Genomic DNA, 25,366 nt, shown 5'->3' with positions numbered 1-25,366 from the left:
AGAAAAGTTGTTTTATTTTATTTGTCAATATTTTAAATGGGTCAACACGTGACACTACATTTACGCCGTGTACTCACTGTAGAAAACCGATAACCGATCTTTTGTATTAGTATGAAACAGCCTAAGCACATCCCTAATTATTTAAAAATCGGTATATTCGGAAAAATATCGATTTTCAATACGGCTACGTCTCTAGTACTACGGCCATATTTAATTTTCAACATAACCTGCGTGCAAGTGAGAATAATAAGGGTCGGGAAAGAAAGAGAGTTCCAACTATTCATGAATTAATTGTATAACATAATATAGACATGGAACGCATGCTAGTGTGGGTTTCCTTATCGTGTTAAAATCAATGTATGAAGTTAACCGTCTCTCTAGTTTATTGGTCTCTGGTGATATGTATTTATTGTAAACTATTAACCGCTATACGGTGTGTGTTGTGTGTGATATAATATTATGATGGCTTTAAGCGCGGAGGAGGTAGCCAGGCGTTACCCTTTGCATTGGCTTGTGTGGAATAACAACCATGAAGAACTTAAAAGCAGCCTCGAAGCGAATAAGGTACGTAATTTAATAATTCAATAATATATTTGCTAGATCTTTGCAGCTTTTAGGTTAGAATATGCGCTCCCGGCATTTCGACGTCAAGTTTGTTGATCTAGTAGCTCTGATTAGTTAAAACAATAGAAGTTGAAAAATAACTATTTAGAACATTCAAGAACAACGTGATTTAAGAAATAAAATCAGCGGTCATGTGATTGGAAGTTTATTCTGCACTTATTATTCTTTATAAAGTTACATGATCAAGTCAATTGCAATGTCAAACAAAAAAACATTTATAATGAATACTGTTGTTTTATTTTGTATGCTTTACGTTTGCAGTAAATACTTATCAAGACAAATATTTTTATGATAAATTGCACCTTATGCTAATCATAATATGGTTGGAAATTATTATGTTAATGTGCAAGTATTCAAATTCATTAAATTTAGTTACTGCATATGAACAGTCCATTAAGTATTAAAACAATTTATTTTATCAAGTTTTATAGTGTATTAAGCTGTGCAATCAGAATCCATGAAATTGAGCCACTCAAATGTTTGTATGTTCTGTTAATGTTTGTTGAATCTGGGTTCTTTGTGTCCATATTTCTTTTCATTTAATATCTGTGGCATCTGAGAACAATGTTTGCACTTATCATTATTATATTTAAAAGCAGCATACATTTTCATATAAATATGTATACCAAGTTTGCTTAAACTCCTTGGTGATAATCATGAGGCTATATACTTACCCCCTTATTCATAGACATTATTTATCTAAGGATGGAGCATTGCCGTGATAACAAGTCTGTTTCTCTATGCTGACGGCATGGCAGCCTTGGCTAATATTGAGATACAACTTGAATATTATTGGCTGTCAGATAAACAAAGCTAAGAAATAGATTTGTTATCACAGCAATGCTTCGTCCTATGAAAAAAAAGTCTATTAATAAGGGGATAAGAGATTACTTCATCATCATTAGCAACAGAATGTCCACTGCTGAACTTGGGCCTGCAAAGATTTCCAGATCGAACTTAAAGACTACTTATATAAAGTTTATTTATTGTGTGTACATGTTTTATATCAGGAAAACTGTGACCAACAGGGTTTAATCCCCTTGAGATTAATTTTGAAATGTCCTTTCTTAGTCCTCAAATTATATTATAACAAACCCTTGTATAAATCATGTGTCTAGGGTTATGCTTTGTTACTTGCATAACTTGGAGACCACTTCTCGGTGAACTTATTGCAGGACACCCTCTAGCTAGGTGGAGTGACAATCTGGGCAAGGTTGCTGGCAAGAACTGGATGCAACAGGCCAAAGACAGTGTAAAGTGGCATATATTTGAGGAGGCCTATGTCCAGCAGTGGACAAAGATATAGGCTGATGATAACTTGCATAACATTAGAAACTCACTCTCTTATCACTCAGTTTATTAATTTTGGATTAAACCGTTTTAAGATGAATTTTGAAATGTCCTTTCTTATTTAGTATAGGCACTCTTACAATCTTTTGTATAAAAATTAACATTTCCAGAGTTTTGCATTGTCTGCCACTGAGTCAGTTTAGTAATTTCATCATTGAGCTAATTTTGTGCTGTTGTATGTTATGACTAATTTTAACATACAGTTTTAGAATTAGCTAACAGGAAAGTTTTAAATAAATGAATATCTGTAACAAAATAAAAAGATAATATGAGGTTTTTGTATAGTATCAATACCTACTGTTAGTCCACTGTACATTAAAACTTCTAATCAAAATATATGATTCATTATGATGTAGTAATGCCATGAGCCATTTATATTTCCTAGAAGTTTGAAGTGTAAATATTTCAAAACAAATATTTTTCTTCAGTATAGCTAAAAAAGGATCCTTTGCAATGAAACCCCACAAAGGATGTTAAAAAATAATCTCATTATTCAAAGGAAGCCATATAGTTATTAGAAGTCTCTCAGCCAAATAATTGGAAACACTTTGCTAATCTCAGGAAGTGGGTGTTAAAATGAGCAATATTAAATTTTATCATATTTTTTTTACACCTTATGGACATGAATAGAAATTGATAAATGATAAATTATTATCAAACTTCCACATTGATATGTATCACTATTTTGTTGATGTTTCCTACTAGTTTGTAATCTAAACTGGGTATGTAAATAAATAAATAAGTAAAGTAAGTGTCCTTTCTTCTCAACTTTCTCTATCCATAGAAAGACCTTCCTTTGGTAAAATTCATTGATATCACAAAACATAATTTAAACACACGTAAAGTCATATTGAGATTTCGGAGGCCATTGCCATCTTGCTTTTAAAGATCATTTAATACCACGTCACCTGGGCATACGATAAAAAATGACATTATACTCTTAGTGAGTTATTCTCCTTTTTACGAAAATAAATGATCCCACAGTACACAAGCGAGGAGCTGGAGCTGAAAGACCCTCGCGGACGCACCCCGCTGCTGCTGGCCGTCACGCTCGGACACATAGAGGCGGTGCGCGCGCTCATCGACGCTGGCGCAGATGTCAACTGCGAGAAGGACGGATGGACAGGTGAGGAATAAATATATTAATGGCGGAATCGCTAATGGAATATTTATTTCTATATTAAATTATGCCTACAATATTATTTGAAAACAGCAAATTTTTCTGCATATTTTGAACCTAGTGTATTTACTTAAAAATGTTGATCACGTCAATTAAAAAAAAATCTTTGATTTTCCTTAGAACTACTGCACAAATCATTTAATTACTTCACACATTGTCATTGTCGTTCTGGCAAAGTTGCAGAGTGGGTCTAGTATCCGTTATTATATTCGAAAACTAATCGTAGAGTAAGAATACTAAATCCAGTACTCGTCGAGGATTAGCGATACAGGCACGCTCTTGTATGTGATCTGTAGATTTTATTATATTATAATCATTTGAATAGAATTTAGTACCTCCATGCAAACAATGTTGTTTGTAACACAAAAGCAAATGTATGGCGTAATCTACAAATTAATGTGATGCGATAATAAGCAGTCTGGTTTACTTATCAGTAAAATTATTGATTATAGCTTATTTCCACACACATTGCCAAAAACCTATCGTAAATGATTGATGGGGTTATATCTGATTTATGTCTGATACGAATCCTTGGCTAGGTTCGTACGCTAAGGCGTCCTAGTTGGCAATCGTACGAACAAGCCGTCAGGCTTACGACACAATGTCCTGATTAATGTTCGTGCGATCAGTAAATTGTACAAGCGTTGAATCGTGCGATTTATTTTGAAATTCGTGCGATAGTCAGTCAGGACGATGTCTAACAATTAAGTCCACAATGACAAGGTTAATTGAGTTTATGTGAAGTTGAATAACAAATAATAAAAAGAACATTGTAGTGACAGTATAATAATGCCAGCTCTGTATAGTTGACCGTCCCACTGCTGGGCGCGGACCGCCTCTACTACTGAAAGGGATGAGGGCTTGGTTCACCGCGCTGGTTTGTGCGAGTTGGCTGGTAATGATTAGGGATATTAAAATCTATACATACATATAACAAAATAGTAGATTGTTCATGTTAGTATATTAAATATGTTTGAAAAAGAAAGTCAGGGAAATGCGAGGAATAAGTAATCGTAAAAATCCTTAATACCAATAAGGTATTGCAAAAAATGGGAATTATAAAAACCTTCTTTATATTCTAGTTATGTTTCTTTGTCTTTTGCCAAACGAAATTCCGCCTTTCTAGATATCACATTCCATAGTTACATAACAACACAATGAACTCTGGGAGGTTGGGGGTGCTGCGAGTAGGCTTTTTCAATAAATAGGTATTCGTTTTGGCACACAAACCACTGTTATTCTTTCCGCTATAGGGGATATTTGGCATCACGCCACTTCTGCCACCATGCCGTTAAGTTCATGGGATGATTCGGTTTAGGGTGCGTTTCCACCAACGCAAGTAAGGGGCCGTTTGAGTCTTACGTAATGCAATTTTTGAAGATTTTTCATCACTCCATTCCCCCGTGTAACGCGCCGTAACGTTTTCCTGCACGCCTACGCCTGTATCTAAAGTGACAATGTTTTTCTAATATTCACAACTATGTTACGTAAAGTATCTGAAAGTCACTAATATACCTTTGTTATTGTTTTAAAATAAAAAAAGAAACAATGTACGAATGTTGTACGTTGTATGTTTGGTGCATGAAGCAATGAGCCCGACGGGGTAAACCTCGCGAAGTCTTGTCTCTGATTCAATATAAAACTCAGCTCAACACCACGCTTCTCTGTTCCAGTGGAGACGCATCCTTACCATTACGTAGATATCCTTGTTTGCTATGTAATGACGACAGTTGCCAAGAGATATCTTAAAAGGGAATTTATCGCGTACTTGGCATGAATTACTGGAATAATAAATAAAATATGTAAGGAGTGTACCGCCGCGATAAATGTTGGCACTAGCAAGCCTAGGAATACATATTAGGGCTAATTTCCAAGAAATGTTAAAAAAAAACAAATAGTGTTTGTTTAGAAATTTACAAAATTATTGTTTGTTACTATTCAAATGTTTTTTCTCATAATCTAAGATGACTATGATTGAGTTAGTGGAATAAATTAGTTTCATTTATTGAAAGAAATACGAGCACTTATAGATCATCCTTTAACTGCACGGGTCGAGCAAAGTGATATTGGGTTTTACTGCTCAATATCAGGTCTGAGTCAGGAATGTGTGATAGGCTTGCCCCCTATCATATTATGGCACGCAAGGTGGGACACACAAGCGTAAAGAGGGTGCCCTGGTTTCACTTCTGCCTACGCCTTCGGGGACAAAAGCGAGATGTGTGTTTGTTTTACAAATGCAAGGAATTGGGTGACATACTTAAACGTAACTTTTTTATAATCTCCGGAACACTGCAACCTCTTTTGACTCAGCACAAGTGCGTAATAAAGATTTTTTATCTGTTATATTACAGCGGTACAGGAAGCGACGTCTACAGGCGACCCGGCGCTGTTGTCGTTGGTGCTGTCCCGGCGCGACTACCAGCGGCACGTGCTGCGCTCGGGCGGCATCCCCGACCTGCTGCACAAGCTTAGCATGGCGCCAGACTTCTACGTCGAGATGAAGTGGGAGTTCACTAGTTGGGGTAAGGTTTTTGCAGTAGTTACCTGAGTCGAGCAAGTAGATTATGTTGTGGTAAGTGTTCAGTGCCCTTGGAGGTATTGTAGACCTTGAAAGAGGAGTAATGGGATTCGAGATTGATAAGATTTATTTAGCTGTAGCAAACTGAAATTTCAATAGCAATTTTGTATTGTATTTCACTACTAGTTTTTTTTGCGGTTCCACCCATGTGAGAAACCTTTTCCTAGATGAATATGTTCCCGGTATAAAAAGTAGCCTATAGCACTCAGGAGTAATGTAGGTTCCTACTAGTGTTTTTTGTTAAAACCGGTTTAGTAATTTGGCGGAGGCATTCTGCTGAACTTTGAAAAAAGTCTACAGATCATGCTTACCACATTATGTAATGGCATTTAGGCACTTTATTTTTTTATGACGCGTATAAATATTTCAATAGAAGTGTTTATCATATCTATATCAGTCTTAAAATTTGACTCAACTATACCTGAAATTTAAGTCTAGACTTACATAGCTTCTGCCTAGATGTATAACATAGTTAATTTGTTGTTTCGCAGTGCCGCTGGTGTCGCGTATGTGCCCGTTCGACACGTACAAGCTGTACAAGCGCGGCGGCAACGTGCGCGTCGACACCACGCTCGTCGGCTTCGAGAACAACTGCTGGCAGAGGGGCGACAGGACTTATATATTTAGAGGGCAGGGTGAGGACTACTGTTTACGTACTTATAATTATACCCAGAATCATTTTCCAAGAAGTGTTTATAGTGTAATTAAAAAAATAAAAGGATGCAAAATGTAGCATGCTGGCTGGTTGAATGGTGTTCCTTTTTCAAATATCGTGACGCATTTTCGTTTTGTCGATTTTTAAATCAATACGATTGTAAAGGTGTTTTATTTCAAAAAAGGTTTTCGTGTCCGTTATTTTAAGAAACTATGTGTATGCCTCAACGTCTTGGTGTAGGCACAACTTAACTGCCTGGGCACGGATCTCACTAGGCCTTTGTTGAACTACACTTATGTTGTTTTGTGCGTCTGTGTGAAGTCGTCATGTGCAGTCCATGTTAACTCAAAATTAACTTTTTATGATTATAATTTTTTTTATAGAGAAACAATAATCTGTAAGGTTGTCTATCATATTATTTGTCAGGTCGCACGGCGCGGCTGATGGAGCTGGACCACGAGGCGGGCACGATGTGGTGCGAGTACGTGGAGCCGGTGACGGAGGCGCGCGCCTGGCCCGAGCCCAGCGCGCATGCGCTCGACGCGCGGCTCGCGCAGCCCACCGCCATCAACTACCTCGACACTGACAACATCAGCTTCCAGAGGTAATTCACTACCAGCTACGGATAACCCACCGACAGTCCGCGTGTGAGTTCCGAGGAATCTTATTGACTCTTGAAGTAATGATTCCGTGAAAGCTCATGCGTGGACTGTACGTTCTAGACTCAATTTTATAGAAAATGGGAACTAAGTGCTTACTTTTTTGCTCTACAGTTAGTTAGATTTTCAAAAGTTCCCCAAAAGTGTAATCAATTTCTTTATAATTAGTAATATATATTTCCGGCCATTACACGCTATCAAAAGATTTACTTGATACGATCAGAAACAAGAGCGGCATCTGGGGCTGGCGGCAGGACAAGACGGAAGTAGTGAACGGGTACGAGTGCAAGGTGTTCGGCGCGAACAACGTGCAGCTGGTGTCGAAGACGCGCAGCGAGCACCTGGCGCGCGCTGCGCATGCGCACCCGCAGCACGCCGCCGCGCGCGCGCCGCTCGCCGACCTGCTCGCGTTCGCCGACGACGCCGCCGACGCCGCCGACACACACGCCTCGGTGAGTGTACACTACACAGCTGTACACGGTGAACGTGATTCGAATTAAATTTATAAAATACTTATATCATTTGCCTCATTTAATTATGACACCCACGGCTTTTATCACAGAATTGGGAACATTAACTATGGCATCCATGTTTCGCCTATTTCTTAGGAGGGTTATGGTCGAAGTCTTCATCATCAAGTGTAAAACTAAACTTACTTTGCTAAAAAGGAAAATACACCACCAAGCAGTCAGTCCAGTGAGGACCTGACTCCGGTGACGTGGGAGGAGTATTTCTCCGGCGAGGCGATGGAGAAGGACATCGGCCGGCCGAAGGAGATCACCACCAAGGTGCAAAAGTTTAAGGCTACTTTATGGTTGTGCGAAGATTATCCTTTAGAGGTTAGTAAAGATATTTTTAACACAGTACTATTTTTAATATACCATTGTATCAATATAAATAATGATTTTTCTTTACCTTGATAAACGTTCCAATTTCCAAAGAATCGTCGTAACTGAACGAAATAAAAAAAAATTAAGAGCATGCATATACAGATATTTATTTTAATATAACGCTATCTTGCGGTACTTTATTGAACTATTTTTTCCAGTAGAAACTTACAAACGCAACTTGAATTTTTTTCTACTGCTATATAGGTGATTATTATTTTCTGGATTGTTTATATTTAATTGAAATATATCAGAGCATCGCATTAGTGTAAAATATGGTTGAACTATTGAATTTGTTATTTTCAGTTACAAGAACAAATCATGCCCATTTTGGACCTCATGGCGGCGATATCGTCACCGCATTTTGCGAAATTAAAAGACTTCGTGCAAATGCAGCTGCCAGCTGGGTTTCCTGTTAAGATAGGTGAGTTTAATTTTTTAAAATTATTTTAAAAACTTTTTGCATTACGGTTTTGCTGAATTGGTAGAATGTATGTGTACTTTAAAGTGTACCACAGCTTGATTGGGAATGGAATGAGCACCTGCACCTGTCCTGTCCGGTCCTGTGTGCATTACCTATAATTATCGTTCGCGTGAACTATGAACGAAAACATTGTGAGGAAATTTACATATGGGGCATTCCACGTGAAGCGGGCACGGAAAAAAACTCGATGTCTCAGATTTTCGTAATATTTGATTATGTTATACCTGTATATGTCCTCGATCCAGACACAAAATATTTTTAAAGTATAAAGTCTGGTTAGCGACTTAAAGGACTTTGAAGTTTTGACTGGCCGGCTGGTATACGCCACTTCGAATCCAATTATCAAGTTTTTAAATGTTACAATAAAATAAATAAAGCAATGAAATAAATACTTCATTTAATGAGCTTTTTTATTGTATTTTTGAATATTGAAAAATGTTTTTTTTTCTTTGAAAAAAATGTGTTTGAAAGTTTCAAACTTGAATTTCACAAAGTTGGCATATTTATATATTTTTTATTTTTTTTCTAAAAATAGCTACTATTGTATAGATAATCCCTGCGAAGTTTCATAATGGGCTGAGAAGTCGTTTAGGAGCTAGATCGATTACAGTGCCGAAGCGCGGCGGTCGCCAGAAAGAGCGAAGTAGTAAAAACTTTCAATTAAACTAAATACTTTATATCACAGTATTTTATCATGTTTTGCATTGCTTTAAGGATTCAATTACATTTGATTATAATATAAAAAAATATATTTATATTACTGACGGTGCACAACAACATTTGAAACTTGGCAAGGATTATCTATATACAATATTGGCTATTTTAGTAGAAAAAAGTCATTATATAAATATGCCAACTTTGTGAAATAGAAGTTTAAAACATTAAAATATATATGAGTAATAATAATAAATAGTAGTAGTAATAATAAATATGAGTTTATGGCATTGATGTGCTAGCCTATATGTATAAGCGGTCGGGTGTCGTAATGGCTTTGTTTGATGCGTTATGTAAACTAGCTTGTGTCTCCAGGCGTTTTAGGTTACCACCGAGACCGTCAAATTGCCCTTCTGCCATGTGAAATGGTACGAAAATGAAATACTGCATCTTTACCAAAATCCTGTTTGAAATATAACAAGCTAATAAATTTAAATCTTTTTAAAATGTTATTGTGCACCGTCAGTAATATAAATGTATTTTTTTATATTATAATTAGATGTAATTGAATCCTTAAAGCAATGCAAAACATGATAAAATACTGTGATATAAAGTATTTAGTTTAATTGAAAGTTTTTACTACTTCGCTCTTTCTGGCGACCGCCGCGCTTCGGCACTGTAATCGATCTAGCTCCTAAACGACTTCTCAGCCCATTATGAAACTTCGCAGGGATTATCTATACAATAGTAGCTATTTTTAGAAAAAAAAAATAAAAAATATAAAAATATGCCAACTTTGTGAAATTCAAGTTTGAAACTTTCAAACACATTTTTTTCAAAGAAAAAAAAAACATTTTTCAGTTTTCAAAAATACAATAAAGAAGCTCATTAAATGAAGTATTTATTTCATTGCTTTATTTATTTTATTGTAACATTTAAAAACTTGATAATTGGATTCGAAGTGGCGTATACCAGCCGGCCAGTCAAAACTTCAAAGTCCTTTAACTCGCTAACCAGACTTTATACTTTAAAAATATTTTGTGTCTGGATCGAGGTCATATACGGGTATAACATAATCAAATATTGCGAAAATCTGAGACATCGATTTTTTTTCCGTGCCCGCTTCACGTGGAATGCCCCATATCTGACAATTCTCCTTAACATTTTGAGGGTATGTGAAGTCTGCTAACCCGTTCAGTAGCAGAGTAGTCCAGAGCCGGTATGATTGCCAATGCTTTGGTTCCAGAGATCCCGCTGTTCCACGTGCTGAACGCGCGCATCACGTTCGGCAACATCTTCGCGCGCGACACGCCGGTGCCGCACGTGCAGTGGCTGGCGGCGGGCGGGCACGGCGCGCGCCCCGCCTGCGTGCTCGACGACGGCTGCTTCGCGCTCGGCGCCGGCTACAGGGACGCCGCCGCCGCGCGACACGCGCCCAACCACGACGAGGCGCTGCTGCAGTACGCCATACAGCAGAGCCTCATGGAGGCCGGCACGCATGATGACCAGGTCGGGCTCTCTCATGTGTTAGCGTCATGTTCACACTCACCCGCGCCGCACGTGCAGTGGCTGGCGGCGGGCGGGCACGGCGCGCGCCCCGCCTGCGTGCTCGACGACGGCTGCTTCGCGCTCGGCGCCGGCTACAGGGACGCCGCCGCCGCGCGACACGCGCCCAACCACGACGAGGCGCTGCTGCAGTACGCCATACAGCAGAGCCTCATGGAGGCCGGCACGCATGATGACCAGGTCGGGCTCTCTCATGTGTTAGCGTCATGTTCACACTCACCCGCGCCGCACGTGCAGTGGCTGGCGGCGGGCGGGCACGGCGCGCGCCCCGCCTGCGTGCTCGACGACGGCTGCTTCGCGCTCGGCGCCGGCTACAGGGACGCCGCCGCCGCGCGACACGCGCCCAACCACGACGAGGCGCTGCTGCAGTACGCCATACAGCAGAGCCTCATGGAGGCCGGCACGCATGATGACCAGGTCGGGCTCTCTCATGTGTTAGCGTCATGTTCACACTCACCCGCGCCGCACGTGCAGTGGCTGGCGGCGGGCGGGCACGGCGCGCGCCCCGCCTGCGTGCTCGACGACGGCTGCTTCGCGCTCGGCGCCGGCTACAGGGACGCCGCCGCCGCGCGACACGCGCCCAACCACGACGAGGCGCTGCTGCAGTACGCCATACAGCAGAGCCTCATGGAGGCCGGCACGCATGATGACCAGGTCGGGCTCTCTCATGTGTTAGCGTCATGTTCACACTCACCCGCGCCGCACGTGCAGTGGCTGGCGGCGGGCGGGCACGGCGCGCGCCCCGCCTGCGTGCTCGACGACGGCTGCTTCGCGCTCGGCGCCGGCTACAGGGACGCCGCCGCCGCGCGACACGCGCCTTAACCACGACGAGGCGCTGCTGCAGTACGCCATACAGCAGAGCCTCATGGAGGCCGGCACGCATGATGACCAGGTCGGGCTCTCTCATGTGTTAGCGTCATGTTCACACTCACCCGCGCCGCACGTGCAGTGGCTGGCGGCGGGCGGGCACGGCGCGCGCCCCGCCTGCGTGCTCGACGACGGCTGCTTCGCGCTCGGCGCCGGCTACAGGGACGCCGCCGCCGCGCGACACGCGCCCAACCACGACGAGGCGCTGCTGCAGTACGCCATACAGCAGAGCCTCATGGAGGCCGGCACGCATGATGACCAGGTCGGGCTCTCTCATGTGTTAGCGTCATGTTCACACTCACCCGCGCCGCACGTGCAGTGGCTGGCGGCGGGCGGGCACGGCGCGCGCCCCGCCTGCGTGCTCGACGACGGCTGCTTCGCGCTCGGCGCCGGCTACAGGGACGCCGCCGCCGCGCGACACGCGCCCAACCACGACGAGGCGCTGCTGCAGTACGCCATACAGCAGAGCCTCATGGAGGCCGGCACGCATGATGACCAGGTCGGGCTCTCTCATGTGTTAGCGTCATGTTCACACTCACCCGCGCCGCACGTGCAGTGGCTGGCGGCGGGCGGGCACGGCGCGCGCCCCGCCTGCGTGCTCGACGACGGCTGCTTCGCGCTCGGCGCCGGCTACAGGGACGCCGCCGCCGCGCGACACGCGCCCAACCACGACGAGGCGCTGCTGCAGTACGCCATACAGCAGAGCCTCATGGAGGCCGGCACGCATGATGACCAGGTCGGGCTCTCTCATGTGTTAGCGTCATGTTCACACTCACCCGCGCCGCACGTGCAGTGGCTGGCGGCGGGCGGGCACGGCGATATCTAATACACGATCTTAATCCTAATCCTCGATCTGTTCCCGAGAATTAACATTTCATTTTTTCTACATACTCAAATGTTTATATTTTATAAAAGTAGATCTAAAATTATGAGACCCATATTTTTCTTTTTTCAAAACTCTGATGTTTTCATTCATGACTTTCACTTTGAATTTTGTTTTATTCTAAAACGACGTAAGCACCAAATGACGTCATATATACGGCTCAAGACGCAATGACTACTTTGCAGTGAAAAAAGAAGTGAATTGACAGTTTTTTTATTTCTCTCTCTCTCTCTCTTTGAAAGTGACAGTTGTGAGCTACCTATTGCAATATTAACATTTGACATTGACAAATGACGGTGTCTTAGTTTTTTTAAATAAATAGTAAGGTGGACCAAGGAACTACTTCATACAACCGTATGTATGAGGTCATCAAGTATTTTTCGTTTTTTTTTTCATCAAAATTAAGTACCAAAAAAAAATTCATATTCGAACTCAGAGTAGAAAAATTAAGAAACACTATTTTTGTTTTAGGCATGTTTATATTTTAAAATTTTGTCAATTAACCGATCAAAATAAATCATTTGAGTGCATGTCAAAAATTGCTTTATTCTGATTGGTCAATTTTTGCCATAGATCGAAAAAATGGATTGTCATATTTTATTGAAAGCGGCGGTTAATGGTAAGACATACTAATCTTTAAATTATGGACATTCGTATCTATGAATCTATAGTTTCATACAAAAAAAACTTTAAAATTTTAATTTTCATAGTCTTTTATACCTTAGTGCTTTAAGAACAAGATTGATTTTTAAACTCAATTTGTATAGTATACAATTATTTAATCTAGGTGGATGTTTGGGAAGCGTTGAGAGGTGCCCGGCCGTCCTCACCGATGCCTCCACGATCACAAGACTCGCCTCAAGAACTCTTAGCTCATGAAGAGAGACAGCTACAAAGGTATATGTAAAACTAGTCGTAACATTATCTTATTATATCGCTGGCTCACTAGTACGAGGAACTATGTTAATTTTTAATTATTTAAAAAAAAATTGTGGTGTTAAATTTGAAATAAATAGTTTCTGATTTTTCCCTTTATTTATCTTTCGGGATAATCGGAAATCATGACTGAAAACAGCATAGAATTATGTGATCCATATAATTTAATTTGTGCAAAAATATAAAACATAGAATTTTGTATTAGTGAGCTATCGATATGTGCTGAGCTTAGTTGAGATTTATGCAAACTATTTTTAATTGAACTGAGTCGGACTTTATAACATTATGAAGTGGACATGAGTGAGACTTTTAGTCATTGCCATAAAGGTCAAATTATATTGCATAATTCTGCTGCATTTTAAAGCGTAACACGTTTTGTTTGTTTTCTCAGTATATTTTATGAGACGAAAATCATCTTTCTATTTAATATTATTGTGACAGCGTGACAGCATTTTTTGGGTACCTGTCGAGTGAATTTTACTTATTCTAAGATTATATCCTACTCTTGAGCATAATTTGCGTTGCATTAGCTATAGCAAGTTGATACAGAAAAATAATGAAATTAATATTGTAGCAAGCAATATATTATACATTTTTCACTTTGTATAAAGGTTGAACACAGACTATAAAGTAGAATCAATTGGAACTTAACTATACAATTATTTGTGTTCATTTTTTTTTGACATTGTTCTGTCTGTCATTCTTCCGTCTTGACAATAATACTGAATCACGAATATTTCTCTAACGTGTCAAGCACGTATGGCAATAAATACACATGCATATTCCTGCCCCAAACGAAATCGAAATGGTTGCACAAGTCGCGGTCCACCACTCGATACTCGACGACGTTCGGCAACTGATCCCGCAGGAGTTCCACATCCTTTATAACAGACAGCTTGTCGTTCTTACCCACGAACAGGGCCATTTTCATAACACAAGCACTCAAATTATACTGAGGTGGTACAGCCGAATTATACACTTGCAAGTTCCTCTGAGATCCGAAGTCGTATTGGGCAAACACCTTCCTTGATTTCGCCATATGTATGGCCAACTTTCTTGATACGCTGGCGGATGTATCATGAAAAGTACGAAAAAAGTCCAACTCGATCTCTTCATCATCCGCTCCGGCGAATGAAAATAGAAATTGTCTGCAAGCTTCAACACTGGCTGGACTCTGGCACGTGGCTAGAAAGTTAGACTTGTCGACTTTCAATTCTGGCATGTCCTGTGTAATGAAACTTATATACGGTGCCATGCCTATTAGCGTAGATACGGGTGGCTCCACATGTTTGAAGTACGCAATCGGTGCCAGACATATCAATATCTTGATCTTCGTATTATATTCAGGGCGAGTTGAACCCAGTACGTAGAATATCGTCGTGCCAAGCGAAAAGCCAATAGCAGACAGTTGTGTTTGTTCCGTCTTGTTCAAAATATAGTCTATGATAGCCGGTAGGTCGTAGTATCCAATTTCGTGGTACGTGAAGTTCCAAAACTCCGCCTCGATTGGATCCAAGGTGGCGTGACGTCGGTTGTATCTGTTGCCTCTGAAGTTGCCGAACCACACGTCGTAGCCTTCTTTGGCCAGCGTGTAGCCCAGGGATCCGTTTCCGCGTAATATAAAGGTATCAGCGTTGTCCATAATCCCGTGCATGATGAGGATCGGACGGGACTTGTTCCCGGGGATGTTGAATAGGGTCAGTACGTATCCGTCTTCTGAAGTGACTTCGTGGGTTTCGGTCACGAGCCCTATGGCGGACGCGAGTTCAGTGAAATTGGGATATTTATATGGTGATGGAGTAGTCGCGATGTCAAATGACGTCACTTTTGAGGTCATTAATACGATTATTAAGAAATACATTTTGTAAGTAATTACAGTTGAAAATAAACTGAATGATAATCGGCCAGCGTGGAGTATAGCGGGTATTTTGAAATATTTATTGATTTTATTAAAGCTGTGCACACTACAATCATGTAATGAGGTATCGTTCAAATATTTGGACTTTTAACCATGTCGGGCGTCCACACTGAAGTTATTGTTGGTGCAATATTTTGCTACATGGTAACATTAAATAATTTTCTATAAGTTTATCTCCTTGTTGGATGTTCTTTATGGCGTCGATATTGATGAAATAACATTGGTTATGGATACAAAACTAGATATTTAGTAAAAAAAAAATAATAATTGTAGGTGGAGAATGCGTAAAGCACAAATTTTGTTCGTCAATTTTTGAGTCAACGGATGTTATTTCATATTGCTGTGTTTAAGCAACCCTGAGGAATATTTTGTTTTTAACTTATTGCAGGTTATCATAACAATTTGACTGTTCTTAAAGGTTTTTGTTATCCGTTGTTGCGCACTAACACTTGCAAATAATGCTTCGAAAAATAACTTTGGTGTGGAAACACCTTTAGGCAAACCAACATAAATCTATTACTCAAACAAGCTGTTTAAATATTTTAACATTCTATAACTGTAAAATCTAAATAATTTACTAAATTGAAAATAATCTGCTCACTAACAGCCCAGAGTACCTGTTCCTGAAAATATTTGGAAAATCATAGTCGTATTGCGTGACCTTTTTTATTAAACTGGAGTAAATGGACAGCAGTTTTCACAACTGCCGCTTGGTTCAAGATGGCGACTCTCGCGCATTCTGGATTTCTATGAATCCGAGCCGTAGATGTAGAAAACTATAAGCCATATTAATAGATGAACGGTTTCGCTCTGAATTGCGATATCAGCTGAGTCGCTGTCAAATTAAAGTCAGCATCTTAAGATACTCACTATTAATTAAAAAGATATAAATAATATCTGTTTGTAGTAGGATATATTTTATATCCGCCCGGATAGCCGGATATTTTTTATCCCAGAAAAATATCAAGTGGGACCTTTTTACCCTGGAAAAACTCTTTCATGCAGGCGGAACCGCGGGCAAAAGATAGTCCATACAATAGACAAAGATTCTTAGGTGGTTTGCTGGCCGACAATCGTTTCTTTGATGGTTAATATTTGGTACTTGAATATAGGCAAAGCGTTGTGGAATGTTGCTATTGTGTTTTAAAATATATGGTTTCTGTTTATACTGGTTCTGTCGGCGTTTATGGGCTGTTGCTATCACTTGAAAACTTTAAAAACATACGGAATAGAATTTATAGATTTCGATTTTTAGCATTGTTTATTTTTATCAGGGTGCATGGCGACGTGCTTCCGTGAGTAACTGTTATATAAGTCGGGTCTGCATTAGTGAAAAATGCGTTGTCGCTGAATTTTTTTTCTTTTTGTTTAATTTTTTTCTTTCTTTTAAGCGAATTGAGGTGATTTAGATTTAGTTTTCTTCAATACAATTTGCATACGTTGTCATATCAAAGTGTATCTTTGGATTTTATAAAAAAAAAAATATAGTCCGTCATTTGTTTAAAATAAATTAAAAAAAAAACGTTCTACACAGTCCTAGAAAAAAATATTTTTTTTTGTTTCCTGTAACAGGCTATTTAATCATACGACATTTTGATATGACAGCGACGATATGGTATAATGAAATGATTTTATCGAGTTATCAGACAACGCATAGGATTAATGGAGACCCGACTTTGAACTGCAATCATACAATTATTTTCCATATACATACACTTCATTCATTACACTGTGGTGCTAGCTGCTAGTATTTTGTTTTCTCTGAAGAAATCGTTACAGGCTTTCTAAATTATTGCGAAAATCGAAACGAATACCTTATGCTCTAAAAATTATCATAGTAAAGAAGATTTATCATAATATTGTTAATATAAATTATATGCTCTAAAGAATAACATTAAGGTAATATAACAAGGTAGAGCGATAATACATATTTTGTTAATAATATTTTTTATCATTAATAAAATGATCGTCGTGTTTTTATGATGCCCATAAACATTTTTAGGTATAAAAAAATAAATTTGCAGTGTGTATGTAGTCGGGCTCTGTAGCCTTGTTTCTATTTTAGCTCAGTCAACAAGCATCATAAGAATTTGCTTGCTTTGGTATTGCACAAAAGTGCCTTCACCAGTCTAATGCTGTTCTCTTTATTAGACCATTCGATGTCGATATTATTTTCAGTAATGGATACACATATTATAATATGAATACTTATTCTAACAAATCGACTATTATTAATATTATTAAATTACTTGTTCATCTATTATAACTTATGTTAGAAGTCTTGTTTACTATATTTGACATCTCTTAAAATTACTATTAAATAAATTAAATACCAGTTTATTTGCAGAAAAACGTGTAAAAAGTTCTGTAAGTTTATTAATTTAATTACATTTGACATATAGTGGCGTGTTGTTAATACATTATGTTTTTTTTTGTATCTCGTAATAGAATTTTGATCCATCGTTGACACGTTTTGCCACTTTTTAAAGTGTTAATTAAAGGTAGAAAAGTATTTCCCCCAATAAAATAATTGGGAATATACGTCCAATTTTAGTGAACCCCTTCCACAACTTTATCTTCTTATATTATATAAAATATTCTATCTTCTATAATGCACATACAAGTATAATTATATATTTATGTGTGTCTTTCTTAGTTGTGTATCGAGCACAATGACCATGCAAAGTGTTATGACACGGGTGACCATTTTTAATATGCTATTTATTCACGTGATGCCTTATGCTTTGCGGTGCCAATTTGATATTACAATGTTTTTATTTGTAGAAAAAATATGCCCATGTATGACAAGAATAGAGGTTCCCAAATAAACATCTGGTTTTAGATTAGTCAGACAATAAAAAATTTACTTGAAAAAAATTTCATGTGCCTGTATTTTTTGTTTCTAAGCTATAAAATAATTGGAATGCAATTTAGATCGTAGATCTGGAACTTCTACTCTTGTAGAGCCTTAACACCTGAAGTCTCAAGATCACGAGTTGTTCAGATTTTGAAATTGAAACTTACCTTGACGGGCCTCCGTATTGTATACAAAGTAGTTGCTACAGTAGTGCTAAAGAGCTAGTGCGGACAGGGCGATCGAGGCTTCCCTGGCTGCGATGACGCTGCCGCCGGCCTCGCCGCTGCCGGAGCCGTCGCCGGAGCCGGACCCGGAGCTGCAGGCGGCGCTGGCGCTGTCGGCGCGCGAGCAGCTGTCGCGGCAGCAGCAGCTCGACGACGAGCAGCGCGCGCTCGACGAGGCGCTGCGGCTCTCGCTCATTGATAAGTGAATTGGTGCGTTTTACAACTAATACATGCAGTTTCGTTAAAGTTTTATTTTTCATGAAATGGGTAAAAAAATCAGTCTATTGATACCTGCTGCTTCATGGATCAGTAAAACTGTAAGATGGTTCTGACTAATATAATTTACACTGCACTGAAACTAAAATGAATATTATTATATTTTTTTATGTAAAAAAGATTCGATTTATTTTTCAAAATTATCAACATTTTATTATACTTACATAATATAAAATTCTGTGTACTTATTAGTTCAATATCGTAAAACTAATTGCATTTATTAATTTTCCAGATCTCACCTTAAAGAAGAATATATAACGTCCAACTCAAACAAGACTTACGCCTAAAATACTATATACATTTGCAATTAAATAGTCCCAATAGCGGTCACACGTAAGAGAAGCCCGCGGTCTGCGCCGAGCGGGGAGAACGATTAACAACCATTGTTCAAGGTAGGAGTTGCTAGTTGTCACAATTACCGTGCCTTTTACCTAAAGAGAAGAAAGGCAGAGAGGTAGGAAAGGGATTCTCTATCAAAAAATTGTCTTTTGCTAATGAATATTGTTGAGTATAGTTGATTAGAAATTGATACAATGTTGGCGTAGAGTAATTTTTGGATTGGTAATTAGAATGAAATTTTGGAAAAAAAATATAAAACTTAATTTGAAATCTAATTAACAGTTTACTGTGTTCCATTGACTGTTGATGAGTTTAAAACAGCAAAGACTTATAAACTATAAAAAAATAGAATTGAACAAAATGCATATTTCACCTTTACTATAAGGCTAGAACGAACTAAGACATGCATTTTTGGGTCTCGTTTGTTCATATTTTTATCTCTTTAAAATCCAATTTATTGAACCGGTATTCAATGTGTCTTTCACAACTAATATAAGACAAACTTTAAATCCAACTAGTTGTAATCCCTCTGTATATCAAACATCAAACAGTTTCCATTAGAGGCAAAGGAAATTTATATAAATAATTTAGAAAAAAATAATTTAGAAAAAAAACATCAAATCAACCAAAATACTATATAAATTACTCCTACTATCTCCCCGCTCCCCGCACCGCAGGCCCCCAAGTTTTTATACCTTAGACAGTTATGGCAGATTAAGTCTACCAATAAGTAATATTAAACCATGTGCCCAAAACTTCCGCCTTCCCACGTTTCTTCTTTAAGTTCAGTGTGGTTGAAAAACTTGGTTATGTAGGAAATTGTGTTGCTTATTTAGTTTTACTGTTGCTTTCTTGGTTAATAAATATTTTCTTCGCGACATACGTTTAAATGCTTCAAAACAAATATAATTCTAGTAAATGGCACACATTTGTAATAGTAAAAAATAATAGTGTATGCATTGTTTAATATTACTTCCGTTCCATTTTATACTCTCAGTTCAAAAGAAATAGAATTGTCAGTTTTTTTTACACAAAAAATATGTTTTATATTATGTCATACGGGTATACTTTTCATTCCATATATTCGTAAAGACGACTGGGTCAAATAGGACCCATTAATGACTTTATAATTGCATTAAAATTTCAAGTTTTTCAAACACGCTGTTTACCAATAAATATGTTATTTATATTAATCTATTATAATTCTTCCTATGAGGTATACTACAATTAGGATAAGTTAGAAAGGCTCATGTAACTAGGGTGGATCGAGAAGGTGGACAAAAATGACCCACTGTAATAAATAATGTAGAATGGTATTTATTTAATCATTAGTTTAATAAATATTTAATTAAAGAAATTTTATTAGTTTCACACTGTATTTGAAGAATAAATAGGGGTCATAAGTGACCCCTTCCGAGATATATTGAAGTATGGGTAATTATTTTAATAACTAATTAAACCTTTTTACGACAAGCAATATCTACTAGATATGTTTGGAAAAGCTAAATTCCATATTTCTACGCCTGACACTTTCGTGGCAAAATAATATTACGCTCACATCTACTTCCTCCAAGGGAAGGTGTAATCAGAAATAAATTTCATAAATAGTAGAACATTGCCACATCTGATTACTGACATAAAACATCATGATATGTCATTAGTGATTCACTTAATATACATATAATATGTTATATAGGGGTGATATGTGTTTTAAAAAATCGATAAAAATTATAATAAATTTTTATGAGGTACATTCTTTTTAGCGGTCACCTGGTTTGTCCGTGGTTACTCGCATCCATCCTTGTTAGGCCAATATAGCCTTAATAATGATGATAGGTATTTCTCGGCAATAATCCTATAGATTTTAATGTTGAGTGCAATATAATAACGGAGACGTGTTGAGTGTTGGCACATTGGTGAATATTTCAGTTCTTCATACATCTTCAACGCCTGCGCTGTAGTAACTTAGTAGACCTCTTGTATAGTAAATGTGATGACGTGGCTTCGTTGATGAGCCGGTTGTGTAACGAGAGGGCGTGGGTTCGATATGCACAGAGAAAAAAATTGTATTGCACTAATTTTAGTTAATATATGTTACGGATTTGACCGCTGTTTTCGATTTGTCATTTACAACGTCCACAACAAAATAATTTTTCTTAGTGAATTATGTGACTTTTAGTTTATTTTTTAATTAATTTTGCGACAAAGAATAAAATCTCATATAAACAATTAATATCCATTAGACAATATTATGCATTTTATACCAATGTTCCAAGTCACTCGGCAGGTCATATAGTTTCTATAGTAAAATGAACGCGTAGTTAAATATAACGGGACGGATGTGTTGATCAATATCTACTGTTAGGGAGTGATACAATATTCAGCTAACAAAATTCTTTTAAAAACATAATCCTTTGCCCACATGGTAAAGGCACATAGGAGGGTCACCTATATACCGGTTGCAAAAGCTTAGCTGTTTTATTTAAATCGCAAAGTTTAGATATTTCTCATACTTATGTGCAAAGTATGTAGTCAAATTAAGCCATGTTTTGTGTTATTATCTCAGCCATGCGAGGTCAGTTGAACTTAGTTTTTTGTCTGTATCCGGCGTTAATTTACTGAACTTATTTTCGTCCTATAAAGTAATAGTTTCATTATCACTATATCAGACGGAAACTCTGTTTCTGAAGTCATCTTAACTTACGGTATGTATCTGGCTTTAATTTGCTGACCTTATTTTCGTCCTATAAAGTAAATGATTCATTAGCTCCATATCGGACAGAAACTCCGAGTCAAACTGTAGCGTTTTTTCCAGCATACTAGATGACATTTAGCCAATTTGTATAGATTGCTTGGATTCTATATTCACATCCTCAATAGTTGTGGTATTAAAGTAAACGTACTACAAATGTCTAACTACTATGGGTAATAATTTTATATTGATTTTGGTCAACACAAAACGTCCTTTTTAGTTTAATATAATTTATAATATGTAGTTATCGAGAGCGAGTGAATGTTCCATAACACTACACAGACACAAAACATGCTTAGTTTTTAAATTTTAGAGTTTTAAATAAAATTTATAAACAATGGTGGTAGCTGCACATCAAATAAAAGATTATAATTAAATATTTTAATGCCAAACGGAAATGAAATAGAAGACATTTTTAAATATTTTAAAATTGCGTCAGTCATCTCACACGTGTTAGACAAATTCTAATCAATTATACAATTTTATTTCTCAGGTTAAATAAGATAAACTTAATTTTGCACATCTGTGTGAAATGATCGGCGGAAATAAGTATATTAATTCATAAGTTATATCTTGGTTAGGTCATGCTTGCCAAAACTGGTTCCTTAGTTTAAAAAAACTCAAATATTTTGTTTTATGGTTTACACTAGAAATTGTGATATCCACAATAATCATTAACCATTTGGCATATACAAAGATTTTGATGTGCAGTTAAAAATATTTCCTTTTGTCATTTCGTTTCGTTGCTTCCATTTTATATTTTTGATCTCTGGCATTAGGAAATGTAATCTGAAATTTTAGTATTTTTAATTTAATCTCAAAATTATATTTTTTTAACCTTATTTTACATTTGCGTGTATTTTGTGAAAATATATCGCAATAACCAGTGTGCTGTATTTTTGTAAGATTTCGTAATGATTTTTAACAAGCTTGTTACACAATCAAATATTATGATATGGGTTTTATATAACATACAAAAAAAGAGCCCATTGGATATGTACCTTCTATATACTTTTAGGTAAAAATAAATTACGCATACCTAAAATGAATGAATAATTTTATCACGGGAATAAACTTTATCCATAGAGCTCCGAACAGAAGCTAGTAAGAAGTAATAAAGCGAGTTAAGAATCATTACGTTCCGTTTAAATAGTTACGCATAATGATTTATTATGTTTACGCGAATGTTAGACATTAAAATTAAACTATTTTTCGGATTTTATCGCGGATTTTATATTTTAATTTTCTCCCGACGTTTCGAAAACTTTGCAGCCTTCGTGGTGACGGGAGAGGGGGAGCGGGGGCGTGACTGAAGTGTTGATCATCGTCAAAGTTACAAAGTCTACCTACATTTTATAATTATACAACTTTTTAATTTTTTTTTGCTGTTAGTAGTCCGATCTACGCAGAACCACGAAGGCTGCAAGGTTTTCGAAACGTCGGAAAAGGTGTATATAAACCGTGATAAAATTCGAAAAATAGTTTCAATTTTAATAGTCACGCATGTTTATATTGTAATGAGTATCATCACACTGTGGCAGCTTATATGGACCGTTCGGAGCTACCTTCACAACAATTTATTCTGTAAAATATATATATGCTAGTAGAAATAATAATCAACTTTATTTTGTGTTAATTACTATTTAATAACTGCATATGAACGTATAGCCTGACCAAGTTAATAAAAACTATCGCCATTTTGTGGCAACATATGGAACTAAATTTTTTTATTGGCAACATTAACTTTTTAAGGTCAAAGGGAAAATGGCGCCGCCATAGCAAGATTTTTATTTCCCTAGTCAGGCTATACAGTTCATTCACTATGTCAGCAGTTAAAATACGACAGAATTGTATTAACGCTCAAAATAAACGATCTTCATCGATATCTTTGGGCTCTACTGTAGAGTCGGACAAATCACTAATCAGATTCAACTGTGGTCGCAATGTTCACGTATTACTTACCAGGTGTTGCTTTGCACCTTTGTCCAAGCGGAAAACTTTTCTCGCTACAAAAGTACCCAAAACTAATTACTACGCTAGCGCCATCTATTTAAAAAAAATATGTATCAATTTCTTTATTCATGGAAGCAACCACTGTGTCAAATATCTAAATAATCCTCCATATGAGTTCAGTTGTTTCTGCGGTTTATTACACAAACATAAAACATACATTTTCACAAACTGCAATTATAATATTGGTAACATAAGATAATACAAATAACATTTTGATTGGTATATATTCAGGAACTGTCTGTAGATATCGATGAAGATAGTTATTTGAGTCGAAACATAATATTTACTAAATATTTTTGAATCTAGGTACGGTTGCGAACGATTCATATTAACTTCGATAGTCCAATTTTGTGTCTGAACTGTTAATTTCGACTCGCCGTTGTCGGTACGTTATTCCGCCTCGTTTGAACGACTACGTAATTGTTGTGACGTCACAAAATCGACGATTAATTAAGATCGATACAGACTTGGCCTTGTAGGTGCGGTACGGGTCGATACTGCGTAGTTTTATTGACAATCTTGCACTAGCTATGGTTCAATGCCTAATAAAAGAGTGCGTCTGTCATAGTTAATTAAATGTCGCCCTTTTTGGCCACCAGGGCGGCGCGACGATATAATGCATAAACCATCACACTTTTTTAATCTGTAGCCGCCTTTATTTTGAATAGTGATTGATCGCAGATGACTTCAGTTTATATAAACCATTCTACTCTATGCGACATCCGCCGACATTTGAAATTATTCGACCTCATTGTTTATGTTTCGTTTGACGTAAATTTCTGAACACGGTAGTTCAATAAACTGCGTACAATATTAGTAACGTTCAGTATTTGACGGTTAAATACAAAATACTGAGGCAGTGGCGAAGGGTGAAAATTTTCAAAAGGGAACCCGGCGAAATATTTCTACAGTTAACATAATATAATACGCTGTTCACAATAAATTAAAATCAGTAAAATATCATAATACTTAATAATTTCCTTCTAACATATTATGTCTAGTCTCTAAACTTACAAAATAATCATATATTTTGAACATAGCTACCTAAAAGAGTCCAACAAGAATTAATAACGCACAAACACTAATTATACATTCTAAATTATTAAAAATATGTCGCGCCAATAGCTCAACATGAAGCCGCAAAATGTTTTACGTCACTTCCAAAAGATTAGACAAAGACACCGCGCTGCGTGTGAAAGAGACAACAATATCGCGAGGGAAGCTATGCGCGGCCGGGTTCACTTCGAACACTATAAGGCGCGAGCACTGCGCGCGAGTTACGATTTAACGAATTGATATGAACGACAAATATCATTGAAGTATTGATTTAATTTAATAAATATAAGATGACTTGTTTGAATATACTATTTTTATTCTAGTTATATTTTTATGTTTTTCTTTTATTATTTTTAATTAATTTACAAAAGGTAACCCGGTAGGAATCGGCTTGTATGGACGCTTCGCCACTGTACTGAGGTGAATCGAAGATGTTGATAAGGACCTTATTATCTGTGTCTTAAATGTGATAATAGTTCAGTGATCGTTTGATGGAATGCCTTATGTAAACGCACTGCCATTTAGTATTTAGTTACACAATAAAAAAATGGAATAAAAAATGACGATCACCAGAAGTTAGTGTTGTGGCTTGGTGCTGGTTTAGACTT

The 25,366-nt window shown here is 37.7% G+C and overlaps 1 protein-coding gene across 2 annotated transcripts; it reads left to right on the top strand.

Annotated features, from left to right (window-relative positions):
* Positions 1 to 261: 261 nt before the first annotated feature.
* Positions 262 to 23,749, top strand: LOC115447495 (ankyrin repeat domain-containing protein 13D). 2 transcript variants are annotated; one of them, XM_037438590.1, is made up of 12 exons: positions 262 to 564; positions 2,959 to 3,100; positions 5,506 to 5,676; positions 6,224 to 6,367; positions 6,814 to 6,991; positions 7,270 to 7,498; positions 7,715 to 7,885; positions 8,240 to 8,357; positions 10,318 to 10,580; positions 13,175 to 13,284; positions 18,333 to 18,532; positions 18,831 to 23,749. In XM_037438590.1, exons 1-11 carry the CDS (start codon positions 460 to 462, stop codon positions 18,526 to 18,528), a joined length of 1,827 nt encoding a protein of 608 aa, XP_037294487.1. In that variant the 5' UTR covers positions 262 to 459; the 3' UTR covers positions 18,529 to 18,532; positions 18,831 to 23,749. The 2 variants fall into 2 exon arrangements, with proteins under 2 accessions (XP_037294487.1, XP_037294486.1); XM_037438589.1 differs by lacking the exons at positions 13,175 to 13,284; positions 18,333 to 18,532; positions 18,831 to 23,749 and having other exon boundaries at positions 10,318 to 11,479.
* Positions 23,750 to 25,366: the final 1,617 nt, after the last annotated feature.

Source organism: Manduca sexta, chromosome 14 (genome assembly GCF_014839805.1).
Source record: "Manduca sexta isolate Smith_Timp_Sample1 chromosome 14, JHU_Msex_v1.0, whole genome shotgun sequence".
Lineage (NCBI taxonomy): Eukaryota > Metazoa > Arthropoda > Insecta > Lepidoptera > Sphingidae > Manduca > Manduca sexta.
Note: the sequence above shows the minus strand (reverse complement) of the source record. Positions and strands in the feature narration are given on the sequence as shown.